Source organism: Callionymus lyra, chromosome 16, assembly GCF_982586985.1.
Source record: "Callionymus lyra chromosome 16, fCalLyr1.hap1.1, whole genome shotgun sequence".
NCBI lineage: Eukaryota > Metazoa > Chordata > Actinopteri > Syngnathiformes > Callionymidae > Callionymus > Callionymus lyra.
This window is the reverse complement of record NC_141833.1, coordinates 11,922,930-11,941,417: the sequence shown is the minus strand read 5'-3', so window position 1 is coordinate 11,941,417 and position 18,488 is coordinate 11,922,930. Positions and strand designations below refer to the sequence as shown.

The 18,488-nt window shown below is 42.6% G+C and overlaps 1 protein-coding gene across 1 annotated transcript in view; it reads left to right on the top strand.

Annotated features, from left to right (window-relative positions):
- Nucleotides 1-18,372, top strand: part of LOC148063729 (uncharacterized) — a 35,349-nt gene extending 16,977 nt beyond the window's left edge. The window contains exons 34-59 of the mRNA XM_087811821.1: nucleotides 21-290; nucleotides 413-670; nucleotides 737-997; nucleotides 1,061-1,318; nucleotides 1,389-1,649; nucleotides 2,727-2,984; nucleotides 3,052-3,315; nucleotides 3,402-3,684; nucleotides 4,664-5,007; nucleotides 5,072-5,338; nucleotides 5,403-5,654; nucleotides 5,727-5,993; nucleotides 7,019-7,276; nucleotides 7,340-7,600; nucleotides 8,959-9,219; nucleotides 9,292-9,549; nucleotides 11,183-11,452; nucleotides 12,184-12,441; nucleotides 12,504-12,767; nucleotides 13,628-13,897; nucleotides 14,825-15,085; nucleotides 15,149-15,409; nucleotides 15,641-15,931; nucleotides 17,513-17,752; nucleotides 17,813-17,866; nucleotides 17,955-18,372. Coding sequence (XP_087667947.1) covers nucleotides 21-290; nucleotides 413-670; nucleotides 737-997; nucleotides 1,061-1,318; nucleotides 1,389-1,649; nucleotides 2,727-2,984; nucleotides 3,052-3,315; nucleotides 3,402-3,684; nucleotides 4,664-5,007; nucleotides 5,072-5,338; nucleotides 5,403-5,654; nucleotides 5,727-5,993; nucleotides 7,019-7,276; nucleotides 7,340-7,600; nucleotides 8,959-9,219; nucleotides 9,292-9,549; nucleotides 11,183-11,452; nucleotides 12,184-12,441; nucleotides 12,504-12,767; nucleotides 13,628-13,897; nucleotides 14,825-15,085; nucleotides 15,149-15,409; nucleotides 15,641-15,931; nucleotides 17,513-17,752; nucleotides 17,813-17,866; nucleotides 17,955-18,235 — 6,731 coding nt within the window. The 3' untranslated portion in view covers nucleotides 18,236-18,372. The remainder of the gene's footprint in view (nucleotides 1-20; nucleotides 291-412; nucleotides 671-736; nucleotides 998-1,060; nucleotides 1,319-1,388; nucleotides 1,650-2,726; nucleotides 2,985-3,051; nucleotides 3,316-3,401; nucleotides 3,685-4,663; nucleotides 5,008-5,071; nucleotides 5,339-5,402; nucleotides 5,655-5,726; nucleotides 5,994-7,018; nucleotides 7,277-7,339; nucleotides 7,601-8,958; nucleotides 9,220-9,291; nucleotides 9,550-11,182; nucleotides 11,453-12,183; nucleotides 12,442-12,503; nucleotides 12,768-13,627; nucleotides 13,898-14,824; nucleotides 15,086-15,148; nucleotides 15,410-15,640; nucleotides 15,932-17,512; nucleotides 17,753-17,812; nucleotides 17,867-17,954) is intronic.
- Nucleotides 18,373-18,488: the final 116 nt, after the last annotated feature.

Genomic DNA, 18,488 nt, shown 5'->3' with positions numbered 1-18,488 from the left:
TTTCCTTTCCATCATCCCAGCTCTCTGTGCAACCTCAAACCTGACGGGAGAGTTCAACTGTGAGACAGACACGGCGACTCTTCAGTGGGACCAAAGTCCAGAGCCAGGGGTCTCTTACACTATTGAAACAGAGGTGATCGGTGGGACACTCCCTCCATATCAAAACACTACCACAGACACTTCCATCACCATGACCCACCTCATGTGTGGCCAAAGATACTCTTTCAAACTGGCCACAGAGAATGGAAACGGCGATACTCGCTACAGCTCACCTTTAGAAATAACCACAGGTAAGATACAAACACAACATACAACAAAGTCATATGTATACAGGACCACAATGTAGACATTAAATTGTGGTCCTGGCTAAAAAAGTCAAGTTTTTGAGATTCTTTTTAATTTACATGTCCAGCTCCCTGCCAGCCTACAAACTTTACTGCCAAGGTGGATTGTGGGACAAACAGAGGGAACTTCTCATGGGTTGAAAGCACAGGAGCGAGTTTCTACACCGTCCAGGTGACAGGGGAGCACGGTCATGTGGCGTCCTGCTCGTCCAATGACTCCTCCTGCTCTGTTAAGCTTCACTGTGGTCGCTCATACTCGGCCACACTACTGGCGTCCACAGAAGGTTGCAACAGCACGAAGCACGCTGATATTCAATTTGATTCTGGTGAGATACACACACATATTGTGTGTTTGTTGAACCTGACACTGATCTAAAACACTTCTACCACAGCTCCCTGTCTTCCTGACGATGTCGACGCGATACTAGATTGCGAAACCAATGTGATGAATGTGAGTTGGACAAAGACAGTCGGCACCGACAACTACACGGCGTGGGCCATCGGCTGTGATGGCAGCAGAACCTCCTGCAACACCAGCTCCAACTTCTGCCTCATTCACGACTTGCAGTGTGGTCAAGTCTATGAAGTGGCCGTCACTTCATCATCCATCCACTGTGACATCATAGCAGGCTCTGACTACAAGGTCCAGACAGGTGAGTTGGTGTGTGTTTCTAATCCAGATAATGTGTAGCAACATTTGACGTTTGTATCATCAGCTCCCTGCAAACCTGAGAACACGCTCGTGGAGCAGAATTGCAGCACCGACACTTTAACAGTCAAGTGGAACCAGATGAGTAAAGACCAGAACTACACTGTTACGGCTACATCGGCTTCAGGAGTCAACTCCACCTGCCACACAACAGAAAACCTCTGTCCCTTTCTGAACTTGAGCTGTGATCAACTGTACACCTTCACTGTGACGGCACTCTCCAACGTGTGCATGAGCGAGATGAGCAGCGTTCAGACACACACTGGTACACACAGCCTGCCTCCAACAATGACACACGTCTACTTTATTTGTGACTATATTTTTCTCCTGCACAGGTCCATGTCCTCCTACTAGTGTGTCCACTTCAATGAACTGTACCTCTGGTGAAGCACGGGTCAGCTGGAGCTCTGCAGCTACGGCCTCCTCCTACAGAGTCATGGCGACCTGCAGGGACGGTCACAACAGTTCTTGCAGTGCTATGGGCACGTCCTGTCTTCTTCAAGACCTGATGTGTGGACAAGAGTACACAGTTGTAGTAGCAGCCATTGATACTGGGTGCCCCGGCCCTGCAAGTACCCCGGCCACACTGACCACAGGTGAGTCGACAGTGAATTGACAATAGATGTAACATATTAATTTGATCTTGATGACAATAAAATACAGAAAGTTGATGTCTTACAAAATATTTGAAAATGTTTCAATTTAGCATGACGTTCTGGAATCTATATTCAGTTTAGGATTACTCATTTGTTGCCCATATAAAATTATCTAGATGTTATAACTAAGAGTGAACAAATAATGACAAAAGAAAGAAAACTGATTTAAGTAATACTAAGATTTGAATTGGTACTAAAAATACAACTTGTTCAATGGAAAATCGTTAAATATAAAACACACAAATATAATATAAAGTGAAGATAGCTGTTGTCATTTAAAAATATACAAAAAGACTAATAATTTATTAAATGTTTTAAAATCAACACGAATTTAACTAAATGTAGGAGTTTGGGTCATGCAAGAAGCTTGTAAGTGATTTAAATTGTGAAATAGTCACAGTATTTACAGAAAACTTTCAAACAGTTACAATAGCTTACACGGTTAATCAGTTAGCGTGTTAGCTTATTAGCTTAAAGGACATTCTTGCTAGCTACAAATATTCGACTTTTCCACTGTTTTTACGCCAAATAACTGCATCAAAAATCGTAATTTAATCAATGATAAATACTATCAGTACCTTGTCGTTCATGGTTTTCTCTTTTTTGTTGTTGTTCCACCAGTTCTCTGCTCCCTGTGCACTGATGCTAGCTGTCGAGCTGTAGCACTGATTGCTAACACCTGAGGATGTTGTCATTGGATTGTGATCTAGATCCAAAACTTGAACAACTTTATTTCATCGATATGCTTTGAAAGACAACCAACTTTAAAAAAAAAAAAAAAAAAATCTATACATGGTGTAAATTAAATTAATAGGTTTTAAAATGTTTTTTTTTTTATTTTACTGTTTTTTAATCTAATCTGCTATTTTATAAATTAGATGGAATTATTTTTGTCTTTTATTATACTTTTCCCTTTTTAAATAAATCATGTTTGTTTTTTTATGTAAAGCACCTTGTGACACTGAATGTCTGCAACGTACTACATAAATACATTCTTATTATTCTACGTTCCTGCAGGACCGTGTCCACCGGAGGACTTGTCCGTCCACTACAACGTGAGTCACTCGTCTGCGACGTGGTCGGCAGCAGGCGGTGCGGACCACTACTGCGTCCTCACTGAAACCGACCAGGGTCTTCGCAACAAGACCTGCAACACCACAGACACCAGATGTTCCCTGACCGGTCTCACGTGCGGTCACAGCTACGACGTCACCGTCAAGGCGCATAACGTGGTGTGTGACAGCCTGACCTCTGACCCCCAGCGTGTCACGACAGGTGTGTATATGTTTATATTTCATCATTTTCTCACCGGTAAATGATGTGTTTCTTTTTTTGTTTTTAGAGCCATGCCCACCTTCAAACGTCCAGGTCAGCTTGGTGTGTGGTGCAGACATGAGGGCCATCGTGTCCTGGCAGCAGAGTCCCCTAGCAGTGGGTTACGTCGCCCACTTTGACGATCAAGACGGCAACACGACTTCCTGTGAGGCGACAGGAAGTAGCTGCGCCGCGTCTGGACTCCTGTGTGGGAAAGACTATAACGTTTGGGTCAATGCTGTGGGTCAGCCATACAACAGCTCCGACAGTGCGGTGACCTCAGTATCAACTGGTACATGACATTTAAAAACTATATATTTTTAAATACCCAAGACTATTTTTTGAAAAATAAACGACATTTTCCATCTCTTACAACAGGACCTTGCGAACCGACCGCCGTTGAAACCATCGTCGACTGCGAGGCGGACTCTGCGACCGTGACGTGGCAGCCTGCCGTCGGGGCGTCTTCTTACGTGACCGAGGTGGTCTCGTCGTCGGGCGACACGTCTTACTGCCACAGTGACCAGACCACCAACTGCCCGTTGAGCTCCCTGCAGTGTGGGGAAAACTACAATGTGACCGTGAGGTCCGTGGGACTGACGTGCAACAGCACCGGACGAGTGGCTCAGTTCAGTTCAGGTACGGGTGTGAGAAGGTTTAGGTGAAGGAATACATAGTTTTTTCGCAGAACTACAGAACGTAGTCGCACTTATAACTGCGTCTACTTACAATGCCAACAAAACAGTGAACTCCCATGATGCCTTTCTACACTACTATATTTAAACTTACTATATTTAAATTCTAAGTCTATAAAAATATATATATAGGAAAATGTTGTCGGAACATGATCTGGAGCTTGTAATCCATGCGTTTGTGTCTTCTCGCCTGGACTATTGTATCAGTTTGTTTTCATGTCCAAACAAGAAGGATCTGTCTCGCCTGCAGTTAATACAGAACTCTGCAGCGAGAATTCTGACTCGCTCTAGTAGAAGAACTCAATTTTCTCTGATCCTTAAAACTCTTCACTGGCTTCCAGTTTCTTTCAGGATCAACTTTTAAATTCTGGTTCTTACTTTCAGATCTATTCATGGTCAGACTCCTTCTTACATCACTGATCTGATCCAGCCTTACACCCCAGCTCGGGCTCTGAGGTCTGTGGATCAGAATCTACTGATGGTTCCTGAACACGGTTCAGGACCAGAGGAGAGAAATCCTTCCAGACTGTTGCTCCTAAGCTTTGGAACGATCTTCCTCTCCCTCTGTGTTTGATGATCTACTGACTCCTTCAAGAAACATCTTAATACGTTTCTATTTGTTCAGGCTTTTCCTTGATTTTCTGGAACTCCTGTTGTGTTATCAGTTTTATCTTGATCTTTAAAGTATATACTTTATTGAATATTGTTTTGATTGTTTAAGCACTTTGTGACCCTGGTCTGGAAAAGCGCTATATAAATACAAATTACTTACTTACTTACTTATATTCCTATGTCAAAAGTGAGTGACATTGGGGGGCTGGGCGGCAAAGGATTAGCTGTCCAGGTCACTGTTACTGAGAGACAGGGATGGCTCATCAAATGCAATGTTGAGTTAACTAACCATAACCCTAAGTTTAAATAAATGTTTCCTCTAATACTGCGAAGTTCATTTAATACGAGGGATTATCAAAGCGTAACCACGACGATACCGGACCACTGTAACTGTTTTATTGTTTATCCAGAACCTTGTCCACCGACTGACCTCTCCGTGGATTACAATGCGAGCCACGCCCACGTACAGTGGAGCGCTACAAACGGTGCCCGGGCCTACGTGGTGGACGCCGTCACGGATCAGGGTCTGACCACGACCTGCGACAGCAGCAGCAGCGGCGCCACCGGCTGCCTTCTGACGGGACTGCAGTGCGGTCAGGTCTACAACGTCACCGTGAAGACCCACAGCGGGGCCTGCAACGACAGCTCCGCGTCCGAGTCCCACCGACTCACCACTGGTTCGGCCCCATCGGTAGCCCCTACTTAGAGTTCCCCCCTCTCACGGTCTCGTTTGCTCCGCAGAACCGTGTCCTCCTGACAACGTCCAGGCCCACGTGGCGTGCGAGAGCCAGGCGGCGAGCGCGTCCTGGGAGTCGAGCGATCACGCCGTGGGTTACGTCGCCTTCTTCGAAGGTCAAGACGGGCGGTGTACCTCCTGTACGGCCGACGACCCCGAGACCAGCTGCGAGGTGAGCGGGCTGAAATGTGGCGAGGAGTTTGACATCAGGGTCGTTGCCGTGGGTCAGAACCAGAACAGCTCCTACAGCACGATCACCACGCTCGCAACAGGTAAAAGTATTACCCGCTCCATTTGTTTTTCTTAGTTCACTTAATCCTGAAACTATTGTTCCAGCTCCGTGTCTGCCCTCTGACCTGGTCGTGGATGTGGACTGTAGCTCTGATAGCGACGCCGTTGTTTCCTGGAGCGACACGGACGGAGCCGCAAACTTCTCCCTGAGCACCGGCGCACAGGTTCTGTGCGAGACCCGGCAGAACGGTTGCAACGTCACGGGTTTACGCTGCGGCGAGAAGCACAACCTCACCCTCGTCGTCAGCAACCAGCAGTGCAGCCTGACGGCCCCCCTGCAGACCAACCTCACCACACGTGAGACGCCGCGAAAAAAACCCGCTCGTGCAGGGGTCACGACCTAACGACCTTCACTCCTCCTCCGCCCAGGTCCGTGTCCTCCTCGGAGCGTGGCTGTGGATTATCGGTGCGGCTGGAGCAGCGCGCTCGTCTCGTGGGTGGAGAGGTCGGAGGTCGAGTCGTACGCGGCGAGGGCGGTCAAGACTGGAGAAGGCGGAGACGAGAAGTTCTGCGAGTCGACCGGCGCGAGCTGTCGCTTCACCGGACTGAGCTGTGGAGAGACGTACAACGTCAGCGTCACGGCACAGAGTCACGGCTGCCGCAGCAGAGGCAGTTCTTCAGTGACTCTTCAAACAGGTAATGTTAGTGATTTCACGCAGTAAACTCATTGAAGTAATCATGTCTTTATGTGTATTGCATTGTACTTTCTGACCTTGAATTACTTTATTATATGTTGGCTGCTGTGTTGTGACTGAAACCCTAACTTCACAAAGAAGTTTTTATGTATGTAGTAGCTTTTGAGCATTTAAAAACAATACATTAATAAAAAGTTAATTGAAGTCTTTCTATCGAACCAAATCTAACTTTTATCGAAGGTCAAGTTGTGTCACATATTTAATGACAATTTCAATGAGATACATTAGTTTCTTACTAAGTCGAAATTAATTTATTATGATGTGCTGCAAAAATATATATTTTTTAATCAACTATTTGAATGACCACTGGGATAAGGACCTAGAGTTTTAAAGCCCAAAAATTAGGAGTAAGCAAGTAGGTCATTTTCATTTATATACTGCTTTTCTAGACCAGGGTCACAAAGCGCTTAAACAATCAAAACAATATTCAATAAAGTAAATACTTTAAAGGTCAAGATAAAACTGATAACACAACAGGAGTTCTAGAAAATCAAGAAAAAGCCTGAACAAATAAAAAGGTCTTAAGATGTCTTAAAGAAGTCTTAAGGAGGCGCACATATTAAGTAGATACACAATAATATTTGTTTGCATTAAAATTAGAGATTAAATGAAACAGTAAAAGGGAAAAAAAGTGTGACTTTATTGACTTATATCCAAAAAATGAATCTATATCATAACTTTGTTTGTTTTTAGTGTCACAAAATAGCCATTACAACCTCTCAAAAATCAAAATAGTTGTTGGCTTATTTCTAGACTCACTACTGTTATCATTTTGCTGTGTCTTTGTGAAGCTCTTAATAGAACGTTTAAACTTTTAAAAGTATTTTAATGATATTCCTGCCATTGTGTGTAAACTGAAATGGGTGAAATGTTGCGTTATCCATTCAAGACGGTGTGAGTCTAAATTATTATTGTGTACAAATCTACATTCCATTCCTATATCTACTTCCACCAACTCTCTACCAGATCCCTGCCCACCACAGAACGTGTCGGCTCAGGCCGTCTGTCAAAGTGAAGACGTCCAGATCTCCTGGGAGCCGGCAAGCGGAGTGGTCAACTACCTGATCAGGGCGAGAGGGAGTCTGGGCTTCGTGGACTTCTACAACACGACGGAGGCGTCTCTGTCGGCCGCCCTGCCGTGCGGACAGAGCTACAACGTGACGGTGGAAGGAGAAGGAAGCGTGTGCAACAGCGTGGAGAGCAGCACTGTGGTGGTCAAAGCAGGTACTTTTAAAAAATGGAGATCTTCCCTGCTGGTTCACTGCCACAGATCTCCTCTGTCTTTAGGTCCATGTGCCCCAAGTGATGTCACGACCCACGTGGAGTGCGAGAACAACGTGGGCGCGGTCAGCTGGAGGCCCAGCGACGGCGCCCAGACGTACCACGTGGAAGCGACCGGACTTGACGGACACGTGCACCCGTGCGTCACCAGCTCCACCTCCTGCACCTGGACCGACCTGCACTGTGGGGACCAGTACTCTGTGGTGGTCACAGCCCAGGATGACAACTGCACCAGTCCAGCCAGCAACAGCTCAGTCGTCCACATGGGTAACTTATAACAAGGCAACTCTTGAACCAGGGATGGGCAAAACTGCCTAAACAACTTTAAATTCAATATTTTTTATCTAAAAGGTCAAATTAGTTTTTTCTTTTCGTTTAGAAATTAAAATGTTTTTTTTTTTGTTTTTTTTAAAGATGAGATTCTCATTCCAATAATTGAAAAATAAGTTTCAAAATAAGTTTTCCATATTTTCTCATTTGTAGCCTTTTGACATTAATAAAAGCTTGGTATGATAGTTCCTCTGGAAGATTTTAAATGGTTGATGAAGCCTTAATTAAGCGTAAGTAAAACTTCTTGAATTCTGTTTTTATTCTTCAATTATTGGAATACGAATATAATATAACATAACAATTGTCCATCTTCTCCTTCGTGAACCGGGACTCATGATGCCTTCACGGACCTCCGTAAAATCCGAGCTCAAATCGCAAACACTTTAACACTTCAAACCCCACCGTTAAAATATAATATATATAATTTGTTGTTTTGTTAAAAAACAACAACATTCAATTCATTTTTTTAAATTAAATGATTCAAACAATAATATAAAGCTTGAAAAAGACACTTCAATAAAAAGTGTATCATTGCTTCCATAGAGATATCAGAAATTACTATTTATGTGGTTTAAGAAAGAAAACAATATCAATTAAAAATAATTTAAGAAGAGATATATGGAATTATATTAGTGTAATCAGGATTTCAAAATGTTTAATTAAACACTGTTACTTTAAACTTCTGCCTAAACAACTTTAAATTCAATATTTTTTATCTTAAAAGGTCGAAATTGTTTTTTCTTTTCGTTTAGAAATTAAAATGTTTTGATTTATTTTGTAAAATATGAGATTCTCATTCCAATAATTGAAAAAGGAATTCAAAATTCCATATTTTCTCATTTGTAGCCTTTTGACATTAATAAAAGCTTCCTCTGGAGGATTTTAAATGGTTGATGAAGCCTTAATTAAGCGTAAGTAAAACATGTTGAATTCTGCAATGTTCAATTATTAGAATACGAATATAATATAACAAAACAATTGTCCATCTTCTCCTTCATGAACCGGGACTCGCGATGCCTTCACGGACCTCCGTAAAATCCGAGCTCAAATCGCAAACACTTTAACACTTCAAACCCCACCGTAACAATATAATATATATAATTTGTTGTTTTGTTAAAAAAAACAACCCATTCAATTCATTTTTTAAATTAAAATTATTAAGAGATCTAAACTTTCTTTCAATAAAAAGTTTATCATTGCTTCCATAGAGATATCAGCAATTACTATTTATGTGGTTTAAGAAAGAAAACAATATAACATGTTAGTATAAGAATTATTTTGTCTTTTTTTTTCAGCTCCTTGTTTGCCTCCTTCTGTTCACGCTCTCGTGGACTGTGACGCGAAGGTCGTCTCTCTGAATTGGACCGCCGCCGATGCAACCACTTCAGAATATTTAGTCACGGCTGAAAACTCGAACACGTCGGTCGGACTCACCGCCGACACTACCGTGGCTCACTTCACCCAGTTGGCATGTGGACAGAACTACAACCTCATGGTCACACCTCAGAGCCAGCATTGTCCCGGCAACTCTGGAACGTCCACCTCCCTGCTCACATGTGAGTGGCTCCACTGCTGCTGCAGGCGAACCTCTAGACGTGTGTCAATGAAAATACCTGTGTCTGGTTCAGGGCCGTGTCCACCGGAGCGGGTGTCCACCGTGCAGGACTGCCTGTCGGACAGCATCATGGTGACCTGGCAGCCCGGCAACGGGTCGGACGTCTACTCCGCTTCGCTGCTGAACGACACCGGCGTCCCGGAGACGTGCGAGTCCAGCTCGGACCGATGCAGTGTGCAGGGTCTGAGCTGTGGACACAACTTCTCTGTGTCGGTCACAGCTTCCAACCAACAGTGTCAGAGCACCTCTGGTGTGACGCACCACCAGTCCGGTGAGACGCGCTTTCAAACTCAACATTTTGATTTTTTCATTGTATAGAACAGCAGGTGTTGAGTCTGACAAAGAGATAAATAACTGTGAGGAGAATTCTTTTTTTTTAAGCATTTAATTATTTCTTAGAATAATTTAATTGAATATACATTTTCTAAATTAATATTTTTTTTACACTTAGTTTGATTTATAATAATAACATAATGCATCATTTTGTATTTATTAAATAAAAAAATATTTAATTGATTTATTCAATAAAAAACTATTTAAAATAATCTGAACATATAGATTATTAAAGAAAACAATGCTTAATAGACAAAAATAAATAGATATGTTACATTTAAATATGTTATACAATATAATATAACATCTTAGCATTATACTTGGTGAGCTTTCAAACACATGTTTAAAAACATCAACTACATGAACTGTTCTACTTCATATTGGTGCAAAGCCCTCTAACCAATAGCGAAGCTGTTAGAGGGCTTTGCACCAATTAGTAGAACCTGAGATTATGATAGATAACTCAGGGGTTATAGTTTCTCTTCAAATAGACAAAAAATATGTAGATATGTTAAATTTAAATATGTTATACAATATAATATAACATCTTAGCATTATACTTGGTGAGCTTTCAAACACATATTTAAAAACATCAACTACATGAACATCTACTTCATATTGGTGCAAGGCCCTCTAACCAATAGTGAAGCTATTAGAGGGCTTCGCACCAATTAGTAGAACCTGAGATTATGATAGATAACTCAGGGGTTATAGTTTCTCTTCAAATAGACAAAAAATATGTAGATATGTTAAATTTAAATATGTTATACAATATAATATAACATCTTAGCATTATACTTGGTGAGCTTTCAAACACATGTTTAAAAACATCAACTACATGAACTGTTCTACTTCATATTGGTGCAAGGCCCTCTAACCAATAGCGAAGCTGTTAGAGGGCTTCGCACCAATTCCTAGAACCTGAGATTATGATAGATAACTCAGGGGTTCTACTTCATATTGGTATCTATCTATATCTAGACCCTGAGATAATACAAGGGTTATCGAAATCCGTAGAGTAGAGATTATCTAGTTTTTCCAAAAGTTAAAGTTATCAATATTATATATTATTATAGCACAACATTGCATATGAAGAGATTATGATAGATAACTCAGGGGTTCTTCTTCATATTGGTGCTCCGCATTCTAACAGCTTCGCTATTGGTTAGAGGGCTTCGCACCAATTCGTAGAACCTGACATTATGATAGATAACTCAGGGGTTATAGTTTTTCTTCAAACAACTACAGATCTTTAATAAAAATGTTCCTTCAACACAAGATTGATGATAAAATAAATATGTAAAGTTAATAATCCTCCTCAGATTATCTTAAAATAAAACTCAATGTAATACACAGAATTAAGTACGTCGAGGTTTAATGTTTTTAACAGACTGTAGTTGTGATAGAAGAAGCAGTGTTCTTTCAGAATAAAAGCATAGAATCAATGGCTGAATTGTGGTCTTGACAGAACTCTATGAAATGAAGTGGAATAAAAAGTAAAAATACTCAAAAACGTTCTTTTAAGTAAGTAAAGAGCTATAACTAACTGTATATGATGGTCTCCCCCACAGCCCCGTGTGCGCCCACTAACCTCTCTGTGGCGATGGACTGCTCCAACAACAGCGCACTCGTGTCCTGGTCCCCGAGTCGAGGCGCAGAACAATACTCCGTCACCGCCTACAGCCAGGAGGTCAACCTCAACAACGTCAGCTGCCAGGCCTCCACTGACCACTGCTGTCGCCTCGACAACCTCGTGTGCGGACACGTCTACACGGTGGCGGCTGTGGCTCTGGACGACACCTGCTCCAGCCTTCCCAGCCGGGCGCTGACGTTTACTTCAGGTACGGCGTCTCTGGGAGTATCTCAGTGACATCAGAATATGTGTTGGTACTTGGAATGTCTTTATATAAACGCTGTAGTTTTTTAAAGGATGTATTTTTTTAATTAAATAATTTATTATAATGATTGAAAAATTGGAAGGTAAAATTTGTTTTGCTTTTTAAAAAATGTATTTGTTTTAAATGCTTTTTAAAAAAATTATTCAAACACATGGACTTTGATATTCTTATTTCAATAATTAAAAAACACATTTTCTATTTGTAGCCTTTTAAATTAAATATAAAAATGTTGGTATAAAAAGTGCCGCCAAACAATACGTATGTGACAACGTAGAAGCAGTGCCGCCTCAGTTTATTATTGCAGATTCCAAAGCAACAGTACTATTTTATAATTACATTAAATAAATTATAATCTGACGCCGTGGAGCTCAGGAAACAGAAAAGGATAGGCAAAACCAGTTTTAAAACAAAAATAATGAGACAACTATACCAACAAATATATATATATAATATCAATCTCTATGTTTAAATAAAATAAAAAATATTTGGAAAAATTAAATAAATATTCTTAATTCAATCATAATATTAATATATAATAATATCAGTAATAAAAAGTAAAACAAAGTTTCAACATATTGAGTTAAATTTGTTAGCATTTGAAATGTTAAAGTCGACATTTCATTATTCTGACAACACCGATGTACTTCCTTAATGAATTAATGACTATTTTCCAGCTCCTTGCTCACCTCACAACGTGACCACCCGTTTGGACTGTAGCTCCAGCAGTTTGACCGTTTCCTGGGAGACCATCAGAGACGCCGAGTACTTCCTGGTGTCGGTCGAGGGTGATGCCGGCGGAGTCCGGTCTCACAACACCACGCAGACCCAGTGTTCGCTCGCTAACATCACGTGTGGAGACACCTACAGCGTGAAGGTCAGCTCCGTCAGAGGAGACTGCTCCAGCTGTGGTCCGGCCACCAGCGTCATGTCAGGTAGGGCGATCCATCCATACGAACATCGAAAACCTCAACGTACCTAACCATGTGTTTTGCAGCTCCCTGCACACCCCATAATATCGCCGGCAGCCTGGACTGCGTCACCAACTCGGCCTGGATCTCCTGGGACGCTGCGGATGGCGCCGACAGTTACACGGTGTCGGCTGTGGGCGGAGACCAGGGCGTTACCAACTGTACCACGTCCACCAACACCACCTGCGAGGTGGAGAACCTGGCATGTGGCGTCTCTTACAACTTCACGGTGACGGCCAAGAACAGCCGGTGTGAGAGTCCAGCCAGCACCTCCATCGGCCTGGAGACAGGTCAGACTCTGACCTTTGCCATTTTAAGGAAATTATTTCTGGCTTCTTGTGAGAGTAACATTTTAAAAAGCACCCCCATTTAACCCTCGTGGTATCTCTGGATCAAGGTTACCCGGTGGTCAGAAACAAATGTGTTTATGGTATCCCTTGTGTTGCCTCTGGGTCAAGGTCAACGACCTCCCTGGCTTCCAGAAATACATGTGCAGTGGTGGAGGTCGTTCATCTTGACCCAGAGAAAACACAAGGGATACTATAAACACATTTGTTTTTCGGTGATCCCGACCCTGAGATAATACGAGGAATTATCGAAATCCGTAGAGTAGAGAATATCTAGTTTTTCCAAAAGTTAAAGTTATCAATATTATATATTATATATTATTATAGCACAACATTGCATATGAAGTGTGATCCAACTCAAGAACCATCTCAATATCGGTGATCTGAACAGCTCCCGTAATACTTTGCCGCCCAGCCAACCAATGACAGGTGTTAGTCAACATTTGACATGGAATTTATTAGTACAGTATCTACTTTGTTGGCACCATAAGTAAGGTAGGTGCTGTAATTAGTGCCTCCTACTATGAAACTACAATAAAAAATTGCCGTTTAGATAAATAACCTGTTGGAAACTGTGTGAATAATAACATAGAACTTTGCTCTTCCTGGCTGCAGATTGCTACAATATAAGGAACGTATGGCAAAAAAACAATACTTTGAAAGGTGAACCGTGATATTGGGAGGGACTACTGTCATTATGACAACTTCATACAATTTGAAATGACCCATATGCAGCTAATAATAACGTAACAATTTGTTAATAAGCAAAATAATCACTCATACTTTTACCTTCCGTCCTCCAGCTCCCTGCTCGCTCGCCTGCATCACAGCCGTCCCTCAGTGTCACAACGCCTCCATCCTGGCGGTCTGGGAGCTGATGGACGGCGGCGACGGGTCCACGGTCTACACGGCCACGGCCGAGTCCAGCGACCACGAGTACCTGACCTGCAACGGCACGGGGACCAGCTGCCTCCTGTACGGAGCCGAGTGCGGCAAACATTACACCGTCATCGTGGCCGCGGACTCCGACCTGTGCAGCAGCATGAGGAGCCCGCCGTACAGGATCAGCATGGGTACCAGCTTCTGCTTCCTTAAGATGACGGCTTCATTACCAGAGAGGTTTTCTTTAGCAAGCGTCTCGTTTATTCAGATATTAAAATTAAATTTATTTGTCGATGAAAACTATGACAAAAATATTTTGTCAATGAAGTCAACACTATTAAGCGCTCATATAAAGATCAGTAGATCAGCCAAAAGTCAGAGCAGATCCAGGTGTGTCAAGTTTTTTGAGTTAAAATAACTAATGGAGGTTTGAAAATCTGCTACATGCACATAGCTGCATCACTGAGTTCACTGAGAAGGGGTGAGACGAAAAGAGAGCGGTAATGTCAAGTGAGTCGATGAGTGTTTGTGAGTTTAGAAAATAGTCAGTAAAGGATTCTTCTTTACTTTAAAAACAGTTTAGTTGTGTGTTTAACATTCTTTAAGAAAGTGTGGTCCGTGGGATACATTTGGACATTTGCCTGCTATTTTGTGGCCCTACTGAGAACAAAGTATCAGGATAATTTAAAAAAGGTTTTTTGTCGTTGTTTTTTTTACTATTTATTGCTGATGAAATGCTAACTATAACGTCTTAAATTACTTTATTTTCTATTTTCATTTGCCTTTTGGAGAAAAATGTGCACTTAGTTTTAATTATACCTACATTTTCTTAGATTTTAATAGCTTTTCTTTTCAAAAAATCCCATCATTTTAAGAGACTTTTTTCTAAGTCCTGTTTGGGTCAACGGCCCCTCACAAAGTCACAAAATTGGAGGGAAATAATGTAGTCCTGGAGACAAACTTAATTGTGAGTTCCCTTCATTAATACATTTAGTTTTGTGACCAAAACGCTGGATTGACCCAACATTGTGCACCTGGTCATAATGTTGGTGTACAAGTGTCTCAAACACACTTTACTTCACACTATAAGTTGATGACTTCCTCCTGTCTTCCTCCAGAACCCTGTCCACCCCATGACGTTCAGGTGGAAAAGTCCTGTGAGGATCAGAGTGCTGTGGTGTCCTGGTCGTCCTCCCCCGTGGCTGAGACCTACCACGTGGAAGTGAGGGGCGCGGACGGACGCGTGCACACCTGCAACTCCACCTGCAACAACTGCAGCGTGACCGGACTTCGGTGTGACCAGCACTACCAGGTGTCCTTGACCGCCAGCCACGAGAACTGCAGCAGCAAGGCCAGTCAGGATCTCTCCTTCCACACCGGTACGACCTACAAGACTCCATGTCCGAAATCCTCGTTCTCACTCCACACCCTCTGACCATCAGGTCCGTGTCAGCCTCAGGACCTGGACGTCACGTTCGACTGCGTCAATCGGTCCGCCTCGCTGTCGTGGAGCGCCAGAGACAACGCGGTGAACTACTACGGCTGCGCTCTGACCGACGACGGAGACGCGCTGTACTGTCAAAGTCCGACCCCTGACTGCAGCTTCGAGGGCTTGGACTGTGGAACCGTGTACAACTTCTCCGTCCAGGCCTCGGACGGGACGTGCAACAGCTCCTTCAGTGAACCGCTGGAGGGCGCTGCAGGTGAGGTTCATTCCGAAAAACATTCTTGTGTTTATTCTTATTTTTCTTGACTATTTAAATTCTAAATATGACGAGCTCGGGTTCCTTGTTCGAGGACTATGTTTTTATTTTGCCTTAAGTTTCTACGTCAAAATGTCTGGTCATTTATTAAATATAACTCCTATCTTAACATATTTGTATCCCTCAGAATACATGGAAAATATCTTACATTTCTACTGTTCTCTCGTTCAGCTCCATGTCCTCCCGGAGACGTCGAAGTGAACCTGCTGCCGGTGCAGCAGGACATCCAGGTGTTACGCTTCAGCTGGAGCAAGGTCGACTGCAGGGACTCCGAGTACCTGGTGGAGGTCACCGGCACTTTGCTGGGGGACGCCCAGGCCCAGTTCGAGGTCTCGTCCTACTGGACGAATGCGTCGTTCTTCGAGATCCCGCTGCCCTGCGGATCCAACTATTCTGCCACGATGAGGAGCCGAACCGGATCTGCGGTCAGCGACCCGTCTGAGGCTGTCACCGGGGAAATAGGTAAGATAGCCTCGCTTGAGATCACATGTGTATAAAGATGTTAAACTGTTTAAGATATGAAACAGAGATTATTGACGGCTTCAATTATAAAGAGACTTCCAATAACAGTAAACTTGATGTTTGAAACTTTGTATCAAACGATAACAAAGACAAAGATAATTTTGATTAATCAAACCTCAAAAAATGAAGAGCCAACATGAGAAAACTCACACTTCCCGTCACAGTTTGGTAAATTAATATTTTATTAGGCCTGCAATTTACTAGTATTTGGATTTGTTATATTGTATAAGGCACAGTTAAAGTAAACTTCTCTGACTTAATCAAATGTTTCAAAAGTTAGTCTTCCTCTCCAAGATGGAGCACATTTTCTAATGTAAATATTTCAATGAAAAGAGAGTTTTGTGCAAACACATACTGATTAATATACAATAGAGGTCTAAGATACATCTAAGAGACACTTAATTGGATTTGTTATATTGTATAAGGCACACTTAAAGTTTAGTCTTACTCTCCAAGATGCAGTAAGTCCCTCATCATGACCATGTTTTCCTACTTATTACTTCATTAAGTTCTTCCCCGTCTGAAATCTTGACGAACGAGAGGTTACGTGAGTCCATTATGACATAATAATGGTCTCCGCTCCTCCTCCAGCCAGCTGTAGTCACGCCCCACATTGTTTATACGATGAGTCCCTTGGAGGTGGAGACTTCTGGGATTGACGACGCACAGTGAGGAACCCTCGATGTTCGACCAATCAGGGCAGAGTGGGCGTGGTGGGAGTAAATAAGGGTTAATCTCCAGAAAAACAAAGTGTTTGCAGTGGGCGGGTACATTTTTTACAGAGAGTTTTGTACAAACACATACTGATTAATACACAATAGAGGTCTAAGATACATTTAAGAGACACTTAAATCAACACATTAGTTGCCTGATTATTTAATTACTATTTATTATTTAATTTAATACTATACAACTTACTTACAACTTACTTACTAACCTTTGAAGGTTTTAATGTGGTACACGTGCAAAGCTGCATAACCCCTTATAATTCAATGCGCTATATAATCTTAAAAAATACAGTATTTTGAATTGTTTTGTACTTTTTTCGGTCACTTGTGGGATTGAATTCGACCCATCTGCTTTAAAATGACCAAAAATAGATAAAATTGTCTTTTAAGTGACTACTCACACGGTGCAGGGCCAGAGGAGAGAAAAAATGGCTGAAAACGGCTGCAAGAGAATTCTATCCTATAATCTGAACTATAGCGTTAGCTTGAAAATATTGTTTCTGGCGCCCCCCAGTGTCAGGAGAGTAGAACTGATTTTACCGTAACTGCCTTAAAATGTCTTCTCGGTAACTCGGCTATGAAAATGTTTCCTTTGACTTTACTGTCGTAAAGTTTGGTGGTCGCTACTTTTTAAAATATTAAATAAAAACGGCAAATGTCCACCTGGTCACTCACTGAGGCGAAGTTCACTAGTAGAATTCATATAAAATGATCGTTTAAAAGTTAAAAAGTAAGAAAATAATGTTCATTTCGTTAGCATGCTAAGCTAGCACCGCTCTTCTCCCCGCCACAGCCCCGTGCGCGCCCGAGGACGTGCACTACAGCGGCGACAGTACCTCGGCCACGGTGTCCTGGAGCGCCTCGGTCTTCGCCACCAGCTACAAGGTCTACGACGGAAACCTCACCATCAGCGGCTCCCAGCTGTGCGTCACCGACGGTCTGTCCTGCTCCCTGTTGAACATCAGCACCAGTGACGTCACGGTCACCGCCAGCAACGACGCCGGCGAGAGCGAAGGAACCAGCCTGACGTTTGGTGAGTTCATTTTGTTGTAATAGTTCAAAACTAAAGCTGATGGACAACTTTCTTTCATAGTTGGAGGGCACGCGCGCAGGAGAAGAGATTTAACCGATCAAATGTCGAATTATGGTGAGTTTTTTAAACTTATATGTGTTGCTAGTTGAAATATTTCTCCATGTTTAAGATGTATTTATTATAATAAAATGTTCCGTCACAGGTCTCGGAGCTCCGGTGCTTGAGGTCACGCAGACACCGACAGGGGTTTTCCTCCAGTGGTCCCAAGAGGAGTCCGAGTCTCAGCACAAGCTGGTCATCATGAAGCAGGGCAGCTCCGGTGACGCCCAGGAGATGACGGTGTATGGAGGAAGCGTGGTTCTGACCCAGCTCAGTCCAGGATCCACCTACTGTTTCTCGGTGTCGGCCGGGGACGGGGCCCTCGGCGGACCGGAGTCTGAGCCCGTGTGTATTCAAACGGGCCTGGCCGAGTTCTCGCAATAACCTGCACAGAATGTCTATAGTTACCTGCAGAGATTAAAGGGAACTCACTTCAGAGTTTATTATTAAATTGTAAAACATGATTCATTACTTCGTAGAAAAGCCTTTTTTGGGGATCGAGCTTCACTTTGTTATTTAAATGTTAGTCAAAGCTAATATATCTGCATTTCTTTGTGGTTTCTAAATGTATATAAGTATTTTCAAAACCAAGTGTCCAAATTAAAGTCATCTTTGAAGCTTATTTCAACGTCCTTTC